This window comes from Paramisgurnus dabryanus, chromosome 8 (assembly GCF_030506205.2).
Source record: "Paramisgurnus dabryanus chromosome 8, PD_genome_1.1, whole genome shotgun sequence".
In the NCBI taxonomy this organism is placed as follows: Eukaryota; Metazoa; Chordata; class Actinopteri; order Cypriniformes; family Cobitidae; genus Paramisgurnus; species Paramisgurnus dabryanus.
Window position 1 is genome coordinate 17,240,031 of NC_133344.1, and position 18,863 is coordinate 17,258,893.

Genomic DNA, 18,863 nt, shown 5'->3' on the forward strand with positions numbered 1-18,863 from the left:
GTATAACAGTACAGATTTACTTACACAAGGCAGGAAAACTGGTTTTCTTTCTACATGCAAATTATTGTAAAGTTGTATGCCAAATTTAAAGAGCACCTATTGTACGATTCACATTTTTACATTTCCTTTGGTGTGTAAGTGTGTATTAGTACATGTTAACGATATGCAAAAGGTACAAACACCAAAGTAAACGATGACGCGAGTTATCGTCTCCAACGTAAATCTCTTCTTGGACCACAACAAACACACGGATTGTAGGCAACAGTTTACTTCCTGGGATTGGTGATGTAGACAAGACCGACATTATCATAATTCCTCCCGCTTCGGTCGCTCAGCCTGTAAGTTAACTCCTTTGCATTGAGACCGAATCTTTCAAACCTGGTAATGAGCATCACATTTCCGGCTGACGTCAGAGGTATTCAGACCAATCACAACGGACAGATTAGCTGGCCAATCAGGGACACAGAGCTTTTCAAATCTGCGCGTTTCAAGAAGAGAGTAAAATCTGGAGCTACAAAAATGTACGGTATCTGGAAAATAATGTGTTTTTTTAACCGTAAACCACACAAACACATTGTATTATACCAAATACACAAAATAATTTTTTTAGCAATATAATAGGTGCTCTTTAATTTTCAGTTTGTGCAATTTGGATAGTGTATTTGGATGTGTGTTGATGTTTATAAAATCAGGCTGGGTAAACACAAAAACAATCCTTGTGTCACATGCATGGAGAGAGAGAGAGAGAGAGAGAGAGGATGGGTGGGAGCAATTGAGATGCAATAGGAGAAGAGAGAGTGCCATCACACTTGAATTACAGTCATTCTGTTTCGGCTGAAGACGTCTGATAAGGTAGGTCTGATTTTTTTTAGCCACTATTTACACTTAATGCTGTGCCAAGAAACATATACGAGGTGAAGAGCCAAGAGTTGTTTATTTTGTGGATGAAATGAGTTCCAAAGAAAAAGTTTATAGTTTATTTTTTCTTCATTTAAAGTTATGGCAGAGTTTGAAAATAAAATGATGATGTGGTTTTAATAAATATATATATTAAATAACTATTTGCACCAGAAAGAACAAGCTTTGATATAAATATGCAGTGTGTAAATACACAATTTGCAATGTACAAACTTTGAATATCTGTAAAGCCAATTTTTGTGTCGTTCCTGGAATATATCAGAGCATCAGATGTGATGTCCGAAACAGTGTGGTTGCAATGAGAGATCTTTTTTCAGAAATTACAAATTAGTTGAATCATAAATATACAGAATCTAACAGCTTTGTTTAGTCCATGCTTGACAAAAATGACATTATCTCTAGTGTAGGATTATAATGTTGGGCAAATCCACTCTCACTACATAGATGGAACATGGCAGTGGTCCAAACCCCACTGTGGATTGATATCCCATAGTTTCTGGAGATGTTAAATGTCACTTGCCAGTTCTGTTTGGCTGTCATTTTTATTTAACTGTACAGACTGCTGCCAGGTCACTTCAAATTCACATACATGTACTGCAGACGTCTACAGTACATTGAATGCTTACTGTATCTCTTTTACTTCCACCTGCCACATTTGCAATTTATATTATGTTGAGCATATTTAAACAATGAATTTCATTGCATTACAAAACACTTTCTGGTTGTCAAATTTATGAAACATACAATATTACCTAAATTAGGCTACACTCTATAAAATGATATCAAATCAACATATATTTTTATTTTACTTTAACTTAACAAATTAAGTTAAACTATTTCAACTTGTTTTTCTAAATTATGTCAACTTATCACAAGTTAAAACTTAAAGTAGGTTGAATTGACTTGCATAAATACGTTTTTTTTTACAGTGCAGTTATTCTCCTTTACAATATATGTGAAATCGAGGGGAATTGACTTCATATATTTATTAAAAATCACCTTACAAAATTAGTAGCAACATTGTTGATTCTAATTGGTCTGATATCACTGTAAAAAAATGAAAAGTAATGAAAAGTAAAAGAAATGACAGTATTACTGGGTATTACTGGCAACTAGCTGCCAGTAACTTACTGTAGATTTCACATTTATGTTATTTATTGGCAACAGTTTGTTCAAAGTTATATGAACATGAAACATTTTCAGTTTTTATCTTCTACAGTAAGTTACTGGCAACCAGCTGTAATTACAGTAATTCTTTTACAGTGTAAAGCGATGATATTCACAAACACTGCAAAAAATGACTTTCACACTGTAAAAAATTAGCTGTAATTATGCAGCTGGTTACCAGTAACTTACTGTAGATTTTACATTTATGTTATTTATTGGCAACAGTTTGTACAAAGTTATATGAACATGAAACATTTTCAGTCTTTATCTTCTACAGTAAGTTACTGGCAACCAGCTGTAATTACAGCAATTATTTTACAGTGTAAAGCGATGATATTCATAAACACTGCAAAAAATGACTTTCACACTGTAAAAAATTAGCTGTAATTATGCAGCTGGTTACCAGTAACTTACTGTAGAAGATAAAGACGAAAAATGTTTCATGTTCATTTAACTTTGAACAAACTGTTGCCAGTAAATAAATGTAAAATCTACAGTAAGTTACTGGCAGCTAGTTGCCAGTAATACCTTGTAATACTGTAATTTCTACAGAATTTTTTTACAGTGTACTTAGTATTTTTGTTTTGTTTTAAGTAGAAATATCAAAAAATTCTTAAATTAAGATATATTTTTTGATGAGCAAAATGACCTAAGAAAATAAGTTTAGTTTTTAATCAAAAACTATACAATTTAAGTGGATTTGTGCTTAAAACAAGCAAAATTATCTACCAATGGGGTGAGAAAATTTTGCTTAAATTAAGTGTTTAAGAAAAAAAGAAAACTTATTTTTAGATTTTTTTTCTCATATTTTGCTTTGGCTGATATTTTTGCTTGTTTTAAGTTTAAATTTACTTAAATTGTATATTATTTGTCTATAAGCTACACTTATTTTCTTAGGTAATTTTTAAAGCATCTAAATGTAAGAATTTTTAGATATTTCTACTGAAAACAAGTACTAAAAAAAAAATACTAAGTAAGAAAGTCATTTTTTGCAGTGTAGTTTGAAGTTTAACCACCACTACACATTTTGTATTTCTGTTATATCTGATGCACCCATTTCTTGTGTTTTGGCTATATAAGCTGATACGTTGAATCAGATTGTGTTGGATTAGGGGACATTCTGTATAGGGATAAGGAAATGTGTTAATGTCATTTAATGTTATTGTAACCTTCCAATAATGTGCATTAAGAAAAGTGTACATTTATATTTGATCCAAGCTTTTAAAAGTTTGATTATTAGTAGAATCTGGTAAAATTATGGCATTTTTTATGGCATGTCCATATTTTTGAGTATATTGTCTCTCTAACGAACACCTCATTAATGAGCACTTAAACAGTTGTTTTAGGTCTCTTCTGACTCCGTTTCATACGGGAGTCATTTATTATTGTCAGAGTCACCCTGTTCCATGATTCCTTGTGCCCTATCCACCTTTCCACTACACCATCATCTATGCAGTCAGTCTTCCCGAAGACAATAGAAGCACAATGGATCCTTTTTCCCAGCACTGAACGCCCTCACCCCACTTCTGCAACCCTGACCTCCGGGCACACTGACATCATGGCTCGAACCAAAGGCCTGGTGGGGATGGGCTGTGTGTGTAATTGTTAAAATAGAGTCTAATCATAGATGCACCATTAATGAGCAAAAGCCTGACTCACTGTAAACCAACCTGGGGTGAGGGTGTAGAGGCGAGTGGGCGGTGGTCTGTATTTCAAGTCTCTAATGAATGCATAGTACTCGTTCTGGATGCTGATTGGTTAATACATTGTATCCACTTATATATAGGTATATATTTAATATTAGTCCCTCTTTTAGGTCAAGAATGAATAGAGACGAGCCCCTTAGTGTTGCATGATCTACAGTAACTTGTTATGGTGATGGTTTATATTGCAAAGCTAATATATATTAATATAGTCGCATATATATATATATTTTTTATTTACTGGGGTAACAACAACAGCTACACCCCTATATACCATAAAGCACAGCCTCTCATACCTCCATTTCTTAATTATGGCACTGTAACATCCAATGAGAGCGCACAAGAGAAAGACAGTGAGACGTAAGCAGTGAATGGGTTATTGTTGTGATTTATTGGACAATTAGCTGTGCACATCAACTTCCCTGTGTTGTGTGGTGTCAGTCTCCAGCCTGCCCGTTCTCTTCTATCCTTGGGACGGCTCACACAATAGCCACTATGTACAGAAGCACAACGGGCAGGGGTGTGTGTGTGCCGTTTGTTAGACAGAAGTGTGTTTGAGGCTGTTTAACATTTACATCTATGCTGATTGAGTTATTTTTCTGTAATAACTGGAACAGCATGCTGGAGACTCGGTGCCATTTACTGAAAACATAATTGTTTGAAATCACTTTTCATTTGCAAGAGCCACTCAACATGCTTAAATGTTTTAAAGCTTTAAAAGTGGCTAATTAATTGCATTTGGATCAAACAAACAAAAAATGCTGGGTTTGTTTTCATCCCTCGGTTGTCTCATGGACAGTTTCTATGATAATTCAAAGCACACTCTGTCCATATTTTACCCAACAATAGGTTGAAACAAACATCAACAAACACCAAATTTCAGCATGTAGTGTAGTAAGCGTGTCAACCCATTTATGGGGGGCAATTTTATGAGTTTAAACGAATTCTTATGTAATTAAAGGGATAACCCATAAATGAAAATTCTGTCATCATTTACTCAATCTCATGTTGTTATAAACCTGTATACATTTCTTTGTTCTGATGAACACAAAGAAAGATATTTTGAGGAATGTTTGTAACCAAACCGATCATGAGCCCCATTCACCACCATAGTAGGAAAAAAGAATACTATGGAAGTGAATGGGGCTCATGAAAGGTTGGGTTACAAACGTTCTTCAAAATCTTCGTTTGTGTTCATCAGAACAAAGACATTTATACAATTTTGTGACAACATGAGGGTGAGTAAATGATGACAAAAATTTCATTTTTGGGTGAACTGTCCCTTTAAATTAAAATTAATTAAAAAATAATAATTTATCGCAGTAGGTAACACTAAAACCTTCTAGATTTTGTTTGTTTATGAAGCTCAATAGGCCGAGCATCAGGTTGGCACCGTAAAGCAGTCCTTATAGCTGCCTTTCACTGGGGCAGTACCCTTTCAAAAAGTACACATATAAAGTTTAAATTTGTACCTCAATGGTACATATTGGTACCAAATGTATACATATCTGTACCTAAAATGGTACATATTAGGACATTTCAGGGTTAGGGTACGCTCAAACTGATTTTGTCCTGAGGGCAACATATTGGGTTTGACCCAAGGACATAATTTTTGTAAAAAAAAAAAAACTAAACCTAAACCCACCCCAAAACCCATCCCTATCCATAACTAAACCCTAACAGATGGAAATTATTAGTGAAAAACAATGATCTCGAACAGTGATTCTCAAACTGGGGGCCTGTGATATGGTGCCAGGGGGCCCCAGTTTAATGACATTTTATAAAATACATTAATTTATCATAAAATATGTTTAATTAAACCTTAAAATATAAGGCTTAGGTTGCAATCAATTTATTATTTATAATTTAACAAAAGTTTTTTTTTAATGTAATTTTTTTTCTTCTAATTTTTTGTTTCAATGTACCTTAAAAAATTAATTGCAACCACTTACCTTAAAAAAAAAAAAAAGTCAATTGAATGAATATTTTTTTTTCAGTGTAACCAAGAGTTTTGTTTAATTCATTTTAAGTTTTTGAATGTTTTATGTCATAAATATTTTTGGGGGGCCACGAAGGGATGCACCCTACACAAGTGGGGGGGAGAACTCCGAAAAAGTTTGAGAACCACTGATCTAGAAGCAGCTAATCCTGGTTGTAAGCTTAAAACAAACTGTAAACATATTTTTAAAATCTGATTGAAATGTTGTCCCACTTGGCAAAATCAGCAGAGCCTTGGGGCACTGCCCCATGACAGCTTGGGACCATTTTTTGACCAAAATTGGTTTTACTATGGACCCTTTCATCATATTTATTTTTATAAGTTTACTTAAAACTTTTACAAAGTTTATCCGAACTCAAAAATGCTATACGGTGAAGCTAATCTTTATGATGTACATTTGCTCTCTCTCTCTCTCTCTCTCTCTCTCTCTCTCTCTCTCTCGATCTCTCTCTCTCTCTCGATGGCACACTTCACGCATGCCTCTAATCAAAATGCTTACATTCCCCTCATACCACCCAGTGTAAATGATGCACATATTTTCTTCTCTTTCTAAGCGTGTGTGTGTGGTTGGATTGACCTACGTGCTCTAAACATCCATGTACTCAGGACCAGTAGGAACAGTGCAGTGCATTGTGGGTCGAGTGGAGTGCTTCATGAATGGTCAGAGTAGATGGAACAATGCTCCCTGCTCTGAGCTTCTGACATTTCCATATAGAACGGAGGAGTTAAAAGGAGAAAAACCACCCCACCTCCTTCTCCCCCTCCGCCCATCTCGCCTGGGGCATGGTACAGAAAGTGTCAAGAGCGGCCTCCATCCCATCCGTGTGTGTGTGTGTTTATTGTGTGTGAGTTGTGTGTCATACTACGGTTTTCTCTGCTGATTAATGGTTTGCTTTGGTGAGGAGAAACAGCGTGGATCTGTTTGTTGGCATTTGTTGGAGCTTGGTGAGTCGGATGCATATTAGACACATTCCTAGAAACTGGTGACTTTTAAAGGTTACCAATTACATTTTTTGTTCATTTGTCAGTGTATTTCAAATGTCTTGTTTTGGGTATATAGATAAGGCAGAGAATGAAGTGAAACAGTGCTGTTGTTACAGTAGGCTATAACTGTATACTGCTGTACATTTGATTCTTATTCTGTTGTTAGATGTTATTTGCATGTGTGTCTAGATGTCATGATAACAAAATAAGTGAAAAGATGAACAGTTAGATGGTCAGGTAAGGATGCTGGTTGCATGATGATGTGTCACACAAGATTTACAGTACTTTAAATGCATTTGACAGAAATTTGTATTCGAAGCAATTTACAGTGCATTTAAGATGCATTTTATCAGTATGTGGTGTAAACACAACTGCTCATGCAATGCAACTGAGCTACAGAAACACATACTGCCAAATATTTACATTTATTTATGCTATTACATATTTATTACACTTCATTCATTCACTTAAATTGCTTAGTAGAGCTAAATGTCATTATGCTTTAGGTTAGCCAGATTTTGACATGAAGTTGGATTTGCTAGGTAACTCAAACTTCATGATTTTTAAAGAGCACCTATTTTTAATGTTAAAAAACAATGTTATTTTGTCTATTTGGTATAAAACAATGTGTTTGAATGGTTTAGGGTTAAAAAAACACATTATTTTCCTCAAACCGTACATTTTTGTAGCTCCAGATATCCCTGTCTTTCTAAAAACTTTCTGCACTGATTTTGTACAAAGCTCATCGATTGGTCTGAATACCTTTGACGGCCACCGGAAATGTGACGCTGCTTACCATGTTTGAAAGATTCGCTCACAATGCAATGCTAACAGGAGTTAACTTACAGGCTGTGAGTCCGAAGCGGGAGGAATTATGATAATGTCGGTCTTATCTACATCACCAATCCCAGGAAGTAAACTATTGCCTACAATCCATGTGTTTGTTGTAGTCCAAGAAAAGAGATTTACGTTGGAAACAATAACTCGCATCATTGTTTACTTTGGGGTTTGTACTTTTTGCAAATCGTTAACATGCACACACTTACACACCAAAGGAAATGATAAATCGTGAATCAAACAATAGGTGCTCTTTAATAGAGCAAATGCAGTGAATATATTTGTGACCGTGTAAAAGCCAGTTTTCTACATAAATTCATCTTACATAATGTAAAGAACATTCTGTGAAAATATAACCTTGATATCTTTAAGTTAAAGTCACGCCAAAGATTAAAATCAATGTGAAATCAAACTTTGATGCTTTTAAATTTATCATTGGATTATGAGACTTGAATTTCACATATGAGGACATTTGTTTGGTTGTGTTTTTAGTTGAACTGTCCTTTAAAGGGGACAGAGAATGAAAAACCATTTTTACCTTGTCTTTGTTGAATAATGGTAGTCTACCCGCATTCACAAAAATGCTAGACATGCTAAACATCTCAGTCTCATAGAAATTCCTCTTTTAGAAATGTCAGCCAGAAAACGGCCCAATCTGAAAAACTGATGCTTATGACATCACAGGCATCTCCCTGCCCCTCCACTTTAAAATAATTGGCTACATTTTTTGAGTGGCAGCAAAGTCAGCCAATCAGTAATGAGATTGCAAGTTAAGCCAGTAGAGGAGCCAAATAGGTGCAAAACCACTTGTTTAAAATCACCCACCCTAATAGAGCTATCTGAGAGAGGTTTTTAGGAAGCTTCTAAGGCATTACAGACCCAAACAAAAAACATTTTGTCTACATGTCACAATACAGAACAAGGATAAATACCCCGTTCAATCATTCTATGTCACCTTTAAAAATTCTACATCCTTTAGTTGGTCATATGAGTCAGTTTCCTGGGAAACATGGCCTTTATTTTAAAATAACTAATGAATCATTATGTCAAATGTGCCACTGTTTTTACATGAAGCATGAAGTGTAACACCGAGTCTCTTTTAAGAGTATGTGCTATAGGAAGAGTGGGCATACACTTACTGAATTGGACCTGGGCCTGCCGTCTTTAGTCCGAAATGTTGGCAGGAAGCTGCTGTGTAGTGAAGGTAGACTACTGAGAATACCATCTGTCCCATGAGCAGCCTATAGCCATGTAATACTCCAAACTAGGAGGACCAAAAAATTGTGGATATTATACATAAATTTATGCATGTTATACCTTATATTGAGTATAAGCAGTAAATAAGACTTAAATATACCTATAAATTAAAACTCTAAAACCTATGACATGCATTCAACACAGACTTTTGGTAACAACTGGTTCATCAATTAAAGTAGTTTTGCATTTAAAATAAATGCTATGGTTACAGTCCAGTTGATTTGTTTAAATTTAATAATGAATATGTTACACTTTCACTAACATAAGTAAATGCATTGGCTAACATGAACTTACAATGAGCCCATTTACAGCATTTAGCCTTGTTATGTTAGTTAATACAAATACATTTGGTCATTGTTTGTTTATGTCAGTTCATTATGGGTTAAATAATTTAACTGTATAATAATTGTTAAAGGTGACATAGAATGATTGAACGGGGTATTCATCCTTGTTCTGTGATGTGACATGTAGACAAAAAAATTTTTTTGTTTGGGTCTGTAATGCCTTAGAAGCTTCCTAAAAACCTCTCTCAGATAGCTCTATTAGGGTGGGGGATTTTAAAGAACTGGTTTTGCACCTATTTGGCTCCCCCTACTGGCTTAACTTGCAATCTCATTACTGATTGGCTGACTTTGCTGCCACTCAAAAAATGTAGCCAATTATTTTAAAGTGGAGGGGCAGTTAGATGCCTGTGATGTCATAAGCATCAGTTTTTCAGATTGGGCCGTTTTCTGGCTGACATTCTAAAAGAGGAATTTCTATGAGACTGAGATGTTTACATGTCTAGCACTTTTTGTATCTTCGTGAATGCGGGTAGACTACCATTATTCAACAAAGACAAGGTAAAAATCGTTTTTCATTCTCTGTCCCCTTTAACTTAAATAGTGCAATAAGCCTTTACTGCAGTGGCAATATATTAGCCAATGACATAAAAGTGCGTAAAAATGCCAGCTTCCTTACGCAAATTAAAATATTTTATTTTGTCTAAATAACATGATAGTGGGACTGTAAAATGAGTCAATATAGTTGGTGTTTTGATAAAAACAGCCTCGTCTCACATGACGTTAAAAAGCCCAGGTGTGTGCTCGACATCGAGCATTGTTGTGATCATGGCTAGTTAACTTCTGTGCGCTCGCTTCATATTTTTCTCTGGCTGTATGTGTTTTGCGCAGGCGGCGCATGATCTTGCTTATTAGACAATCGTTAATTTTTATCAATTTAATTCTTATCGACAATTAATCGAAGATCAATTAATTTGTGAACATCCCTATGGACATTAATGTGTGTTGGCAGTGTGAACACAACAACAATGAAAAAAATCCACCCTAGTCTTCTTTTTTGATCCCCATTAAACCAAAGCAGTCTTATTAGACATGCTGTTTTGATTCTCTTGTTAATGTGATGTCATACAAACAAAGCCCCGCCCATGGCCACTGACCGACTGGGTAATTTTACCCAAAAGCTTTTCTAAATGTGTTTGTTAGCACGTTGTGGCGCTAAAGCGGCTAAAGTTGTGGCTGTATTCATAGGAATCAGATCTATGTTTTAAACAGACGCCTTCACTGTCTATTTGTACGGGAGTGAGGAGTTGTAGCTCATTTGCATTTAAAGGTACACACATGAAAACAGTGCTTTTTTGCTTTCATCCAAGTATTCCAATATTGGGCATGCTAATAAATGATCTGTGGGGATAAAACTACACATTCTAGGCACACCTAAGACTTATCTAGATAACATGTGCCCTTTAATAATGTTAACAAAACCTTTTGGTAAAAATAGGCAAAAAGCTTTCATTGCCCTAGTGAACCCTGGCGTGGGCTGGTTGTTTCATGGATGTTACACATGCCCTGATCCGAGCAGAATTTGAGAGCTGTTTGTTTACAGTCTGACTCATATGATGGGCTCATATCTGAGCTGGTGAGCTCTGCTCTGAATGCTGGCATTCAGTCATTATTCATTAGCCTGAAGTTGTTACTCCATAAAATGAAACACATCTGGCCATAATACTGATGGTTTTATTATGTAATAACGTGTTTTGACTCATAGGCCAGCATTTATGATCACTCCCACCAAAATTGTGCATGCTACTGAGAATATGCCCTATCAAAAGCACATTCATAAACAAGTTCTTGTTCATGCGGCGTGGGAGGGTCAGCAGTCATGTTTTGCCACCATCTGCTCCTCTGGTATATTTAGAGGGTGCCCAGGTTTGCGGACACAGGCACGTCACAGGCAGGCAAACAGCAAAGCATGCTGTGATCAGAAAGGTTTGAAACTTAGTGCACTGTTTTTTTTAAGCCTCTCAACATTTGAGGAGCTCAGAGCCGCTAAATGCCACCTCTGTCAAAATGAGATAAAGATATTAACTGAATTTTATCAAATACTTAATACTTAAGACACTTAATCCCGGCCTCAGGCCATTCACAAATACGAGTTTGTTGGCAAAATCCATACTGATAAAAAAAGCTCTTTTACAAGACAACATGCAGATGCACTTAAGAGGGTTTTGCATCTGAACTCTTCATAAGTATCTTATGGTTTTTGGTCTTTATGTCTTAGATTTACATTTAGATAAAAGCAGCTGCCAAATGCATAAAACAACTCACAGGTGCATTCAAGTTATACTGTATACATTTTTATCAGTAAATGTGTTTACCTGCATACTGGTCTGTATATTTTTACAAGTTAGTTATTTCTGACACCTACTGTGTGAAAAGTCGTGCAATACATACACCAAATTCCAATTTTGTGTGCATATGATATGCCAGTCCTTCCTGTTGACTTGATACGGTGCATCTTAGTGTCATTTTATGTATCGGTTTCTCTTTTATTTTTACTTTTTTACCATTGTTGCTTCCCAGCAGGCATTTCAACGTTGATTCACCATTAAATCAACGTTAAGGACAAGGTTGAATCAACAATAAATTACCTTTTGATTTTGCAAATTGATTCAACGTTGAATAAACAACTGACCAAATTTCAATGTTGATTTTTAAGCATTTTATTAACTTTTTGCAACTGTTTAGCATAAACTGTTGTATCAACTTTGTTTTAACGTTGAAACAAGTACTGACATTATTTCAACCATATTTCAGCGTTGAAGGTCGGTCATATGCCTGCTGGTTGGGTTTGGGGTTAGAACAGCTTTTTGTTACATAAAATGACATCCTAACCCAAACCACAAATCTAACCCCAAATCCAAGGGACCATAGTTTAAAAATAGACAAAAACATGTAGAAACCTAAAGCAAATCCCAAATCTAACCCCAAACCCAAGGGACAATGGTTTAAAAAAACAGAAAAATTATGAGAAACCAATACATAAAACGACAAGAAAAGATGCGCCATATTAAGTGAACAGGAAGGACTGGCTTATCATATGCACGCAAAATTGGAATTTTGCGGATGTATTGCACGACTTTTCACACTGCGTGCTATTTATACGCATTTCATGAGAATGGGTTGCACACACAAACATTTATACAATTATTCTTGTGATGACACTCATAGAGGTACAGTAATGCAATCCCTACCCCCTTTCCCTAACACCAAATATCATAACTTACTGCCTAACCCTAACACTTACCCTAAACCCAACCCTACATCCAAGTCTTAACCCTCAGACAGCCCTTTAAAGAGGTGCTAGAGAGTGAGGACCGACCAAAATGTCAAATTATTACGTTTAAAGGGGACATACCATAAAAATCTGACTTTTTCCATGTTGAAGTGCTATAATTGGGTCTCAAGCGCTTCTATCAACCCAGAAAATGTGAAAAAGATCAACCCAGTAACCTAGTTTTGGTAAACCAATATCTGAAGCGCGTGAAAAAATAGTTAATTGACTATTGGCTCCCCTTGTGATGTCAGAAGGGGACAATACCGCCCCTTAATCTGCACTATCCAAACACGGTACTGCCATTTAGTGCAAAGAGAAAGAGAGAGAGATAAAAAATAGTTGACTGTGATAGAAAATGGTCCAAAATATTCCTTTAATATTTATTATAAATATTATTATTAAAAAATATTATTAATTATTTAAATAAATATTTAATGGTTTGTCATGGACCCAGTACCCATCCATATGTGATACTGTTTAAAAGCTTAGAATGTTTATTTTTTGCTTTTACATACATTTTACTGTAAGAAAGTTATTTACACTTAATTTACATAGAATATTTTTTGCATTCATCATGACAAATTTCCTTTTTCCTTGTTGTCAGACGGTTTCTGGAGCACACAGGGCCAGAGTTATGCACTTTCAAATACAGACTTTAGAAAAAAAGAATCAAAAAGCGCCTTTTTATTTTTGTGTTTATTAGAGGACTGACAACACATACTTTTGTATGTACACCACTCCACGTGGGTCTGGGAAGCTTTTGAATTTGGAAAGGCCAAATCCAGGGGGAAATCCCCAAATAGCCGCAGAGTGGGATAGGTTAACATGCTATAATAAATTATCTGGTATTTTGAGCTACAATAACTTCACAGATTTATTTTACATCTTAAAAAAGTCTTGTGAAATGTCCCCTTTAATCAACTTGAATTTAGAATTTATTTAAACGTTCTTGACTGTGAGAATTATAAAAATAAAGATGCATTAGGTTGAGTTATTTCAACTTAATTTTATTTTTATTTTTTGCAACTCCTCATTAGTTAAGAAAGTTGAACTTCATGTAATTTCATTAAATTTAAAAAACAATTCACAGTGTGGTTTTACTACAAAAAATATGGTTACTGTAGTAAAGCCATAAATAATTTGGTTAATTGGTTGTATTCGTAGTAACATAAACCATAGTTAATTTTGTAAGGGAGAGTGTGTCAGCCTGTGTTAGACTTTTTATGCGTGTGTTGTAGCGTGTGTGTGTGTGTGTGGGGTGTTGTGGCATGTTGTACGTCCTGAGCTTGCACAGGCTCCCTGTTGTCCGGTTGTTCAACCCACCCCTTTTGTCATCAGTGATGGAAGTCCCAATGGCAAATGTCCATCACTGTTGACTAACTCTCTGATTTTGGTCCTAGAGTTAAGGGCTTTTTACACTTTTGTAAAATTAATTACCCAGGGTCATTCTTAAAGTAACTCAGGGTTTTCATTAATAATACTTTGCCTTTGGTTAGTCATGAAACTTGGGGGTTCATCATGTTTGACTACTTGCCCAATGGTAGAAATGCTGCAATTTATTAATATTATTTTGTTGTTTTGAAAATCATTTATTCTATCTTTGCATATTGAAGAGAAAAACTGATGTCATTAAAGTCAATGCTAATTGTAATTATTTAATTATTTCTTTTTCAGTTTATGAGTAAAACAGATTATTCAATGAAAAATATTTAGTCCCTGACTTGATTTTATTGATCAGGAACTGCATCATATTCGGCATCACACCAATATTAGCCAATAGCCAGTGAGTGCTCAGTGACATCAGCAGTTGTTTCAAATTTTTATTTTTGAGTATAAAGCACTTTTAATTGATAAAGAAAAAATAAACAAACGCAAAATCGGTAAACAGGGTCTATTTTAATTTTAGGTTGATTTTTTTTTAGAATTTTAACTCCTACAGTAACTGCTTTGTACGAAGCCCAATACGATCAAAACATCAAACAGCAACACCAAAGACCTCACTGAGCTGTAACTACCTTTTCTATCTTAAGCACAACTGTATCCAATCCTTATAGCGGAAAAATACCCAAAAAACCATGAAGGACGGTCATGCCCCAGACAGACTGTCAGAAAACAGAGTTCAGGGATGTCATGAAAAAGAATGCACGTGTGGGCCACAGGAAAGAATGCATGGAGAGAAATAACTGCATATTCAAACCTGCCCACGGCACACATTCACCCAGCTTACAGCTAAAACTCAATCTTTTCTCCCTCCCTCCCTCCTTTTGTGTCGTCTTCCATTCTCTTCACCTCTGAGAAAGGAGCTCAAGCAGAAGAACCAGGAGCAGAGAAGAACCATCAGAGGAACACTTCATTCCCTTCACAAGAACCCAAGATTTAAATCTGGATCTGGTATGAGGCAAGTGCTCTGGATGTTGCATGACTCAATTGTGGTGCATGAATGGATTGTTTGTTTCTGTATCTGGCTGGTGAATTGCTTCATCCTTCTCATGCTAGTGCCAGGGTTTCAGCTTAAAATAACAGCAGTTTACTGCCACTTAGTTCTTATGTGATGGGCATATAAATGAGTTCTGTCTTACTGGAACAGCTGGTGCCAATATAATGACTCGATTTTAATTATTGAGGAAAAAAGTTGGGATGTTTGTTTGATGAACCATTTCTGTATGGGTTTATTGTTGCACTGCCTTTAAATTAGTCATATGGTGGTGCTATCTTTAAAATGTTTTGTGTGTGTGGCATTTGTTAGTTGACTTGTGAATGTATATTTTAAAGTGGACCCAAAAAGTATTTGGTAAGAAAAGCTAGAGTTAATGATAAAGTCATTGTATTGAACTATATAAGTAGATTATATGTAATATTTCAAATTAGTTTGCAGAAACAAATAATGTTTCACCTGTCCTCATAAACTTTTGCAAATCTGTTAACCAGTTGCAATGAAAGTTCACTTTAAGTTGGTGCTCTAGCTTAAATGTATAGCATTAATAACAGGCATGTAGAGGCTAACATTCAGTGCAGAAAATATTTTTTCTAGGCTTATTATGCCAAATGTTTTATGATCTAAAAATATACACTGTCAGTAAAAATTGTCAAAAATATCTTTAAAAAGGTCCAATGTATACATTTGGTTACAAAGTGTACCTTTGAGGCATTAATATGCACTCTTTGGTATCAGTATGCACCTCTGAGGTAATAATATGAACTTTTTAGGTGACAAGGTGTATTTTTTGATAGGGTACCACCCCAGTGCCATGCAGCTAGGGACCATTTTTTCTGACAGTGTTGCCTGACTCTTTCTTTGAAATGTTTAGCTTAAAGTGTGTGCTTCTATTTCTGCCACTTGATTTATATATATATATATATGTGTATATATATATATATATTTCTGCCACTTGATTTATATATATATATATATATATATATGTGTATATATATATATATATATATATATATATATATATATATATATATATATATATATATATATATATTCATGCATTTTAAAAGTTTTTTTTAATTGTGAAAATAATAATCTCTGGGGCCACTATGTATTAAAATCTAAAAGCATACCTATACAAACACTAGTAACACTTCACAATAAAGTTGTATTTGTTAAGAAATATAGTTATTTATTGATTTTGTTCATGTAAGGTAAACTGCTGAACACAAAGAAAGAGATTTTGAATATTTTTTTTTACCAAATAGATCAGTGGCACCATTCACTTCCATATTATTATTTTGTCCTACTACAGTATGGAAGTCAATGGTGCCCCAGATCTGCTTTGTTACAACCCTTTTTCAAAGTATCTTCCTTGTGTTCAGCAGAAAAAGGGAATTTGTACCGTTTTGGAACAACTTGAGGGTTAGTAAATTATGCCTGAATGAAAAGTGTTGGGTGAACTGCCCCTTTAATGTTAGTTAATTGTGCATTAACTAATGTTAAAAAAAATATTTTAACAAATTTATTAGTCCCTTCAGACCTGCTTTTTTGGGTGTTTAATAGTGTGCCTTATTTTGATTGGTTTGAACCACAAAACATGTTATGTCCATTCTAGTGGACACAGGGTCTGAAGGGGTTAGTAAATGCTGAGATGAACATGAATTAAAAATGCTGTAAAGTATGTTAGCTAATGCAAACCTTAAAGAGACACTCCACTTTTTTTTAAATATTCTCATTTTTAGCTCCCCTAGAGTGAAACATTTGATTTTTACAGTTTTGGAATCCATTCAGCTGATCTCCGGGTCTGGCGTTACCACTTTTAGCATAGCTTAGCATCATCCATTGAATCTGATTAGACCATTAGCATCACGTTCAAAAATAACCAAGAGTTTGGATATTTTTCCTATTTTAAACTTGACTCTTTTCTGTGTACTAAGGAAAATTAAAAGTTGCAATTTTCTAGGCCAATATGGCTAGGAACTATACTCTCATTCTGGTGTTATAATCAATGATATTACGCAATGCCCAAAAATAGTCCCCTGGTATTGAAAGTTACCAATGGGACTATTTTCAGGCGCTGCGTAATATCATTGCGCCTGCTGCAGTCATCTTACGGCAATAAAGTCCTTATTTTTACGCCAGAATGAGAGTATAGTTTTAGCCATATCGGCCTAGAAAATCACAACTTATAATTTTCCGATGTAACTACAGAAGAGTCAAGTTTTAAATAGGAAAAATATCTTTGGTTATTTTTAAGCACAATGCTAATGGTCTAATCAGATTCAATGGATGATGCTAAGCTATGCTAAAAGTGGTACCGCCAGACATCGGCTGAATGGATTCCAAAACGGTACAAATCAAATGTTTAACTCTAGGGGAGCTGGGAAGTAAGCCTATTTTCAAAAAAAGTAAAAGTGGAGTGTTGCTTTAATGTAAAGTGTTACCCGAATCGCAGACCATTCCGATCTCAAAGGGTTAATCATTCAATAACTGCCTCAAACTTGTGAGATATCATGGGAATCTTTTAATATAATAATCTCAGAGATTAAGACAAATCTATTTATGAGCCACCATCTGCACTCGCCTTTTGCTCTGAAGTATGAGGAGATGCATGCGTGTGTGTGTATGTAAATTTCAAAGCATTAGACAGAGCATGTACACACAGTACTGAGCCCGTAAATGTAGTCAACAGAGGCAGCTGGGTGATGCTGTCTGTCTGTGGATGATGTGTCATACATGAACAGTGCTGCCTATATGCGTGCCAAAGACGCAAGGGCTGACGTCGTACACTCATAATGAGCAATTCTCTCCCACACACTGCAGCCCTGTACGGCGTACTCGAGAGCATCTACGTGTGGGTAAGGAGGGCTAATGTTGCCTCTTGATACTGATGTCATGTTTTTCTTTTCAGACATATCAGAAGGGAAGCTGAGTTGATGTGCTGTAAGAGAGCGTCACCTTGCTTGTGAGGGAGGAACAGCAGTGTCTCACGTTGTTGGAGAGGGGAATTATAGTTGGTTGTGGTTTAGCAGTCTCTGTCACCGGTTCAAGGTAGTGCTTATCAGGCTGCCCTATGCAAAAGAAAGATACAAATGAAAATTTAAGGCCGATACAATCAAACATAAGTCACGTGAAAAGTATAGCGTTCAAACATCTTTTTTTTTTTTAACAGAGGTCTATGGTCCAGAGATAGACTGAGACCATGAAGAGCTTGGAGCTGCTGTGGTTACCTCTGCTGTTTGTTCTGAAAGGTACAGACTTGATTATTTACTATAGTACACAGTGCATGTTTTATTATTTTCCTAAAAAAAAATACATTTAGTCATATATTATGAAATAAAACTACAGGGCCAGATTCACGTTCTCTCTTTCTAAACAGATGTAAGTGCTCAGTGGAACGTGTGGATGCCCAAAGACATTTCAGCCATGACAAACTCCTGTGTGGTTATACCCTGCTCATTCACATACCCCTCTGGTGTCAGGCCTTACAGGGGAATACATGGGATCTTCTACTTTGGCCACCCCTACCCCCAGCTCTTCCCTCCAGTGGTATTTAAGTCCCGCACAGAAATTGTTCATGAGAGTTTCAAGGGAAGGACCAAGCTATTGGGTGACCTGTCACAGAAAAACTGCACGTTGCTGATAAATAACGTCGGAACAGAACATTCTGGAAAGTATTATTTTCGTGCAGATCTGGGCGGGGCCAACATCTACACTTACCCTGACTTCACAAACCTCCAGGTGTTAGGTATGTGTGTAGACCAGAATATAAACAGTGTGGTGCACTTATATAGTTTATCCAAAAATTTAAATTCTGTCATAATTTGCTCACTTGCATGTTGTTACAACCCTGCATAAATGTTGAACACAAAGGAAGATATTTTGAGGAATGTTTGTAACCAAACCATTCATGAGCCCCATTCACTTCCATAGTATAATTTTTTTC

At 35.6% G+C, this 18,863-nt stretch overlaps 1 protein-coding gene across 9 annotated transcripts in view; it reads left to right on the plus strand.

Moving 5' to 3' along the window:
• The first annotated feature begins 745 nt into the window (after positions 1 to 745).
• The window catches only part of mag (myelin associated glycoprotein), a 35,491-nt gene continuing 17,373 nt past the window's right edge, over positions 746 to 18,863 (plus strand). For 2 of the 9 annotated variants that reach the window (XM_065280770.2, XM_065280771.2), the window contains exons 1-5: positions 747 to 852; positions 14,781 to 14,878; positions 17,829 to 17,968; positions 18,090 to 18,168; positions 18,297 to 18,665. In XM_065280770.2, coding sequence (XP_065136842.1) covers positions 18,120 to 18,168; positions 18,297 to 18,665 — 418 coding nt within the window. In that variant the 5' untranslated portion in view covers positions 747 to 852; positions 14,781 to 14,878; positions 17,829 to 17,968; positions 18,090 to 18,119. Of the gene's footprint in view, positions 853 to 6,337; positions 6,733 to 14,776; positions 14,879 to 17,828; positions 17,969 to 18,089; positions 18,169 to 18,296; positions 18,666 to 18,863 lie in introns of those variants that run through there. The other 7 variants (XM_065280761.2, XM_065280767.2, XM_065280769.2 and 4 more) reach the window with 7 other exon arrangements.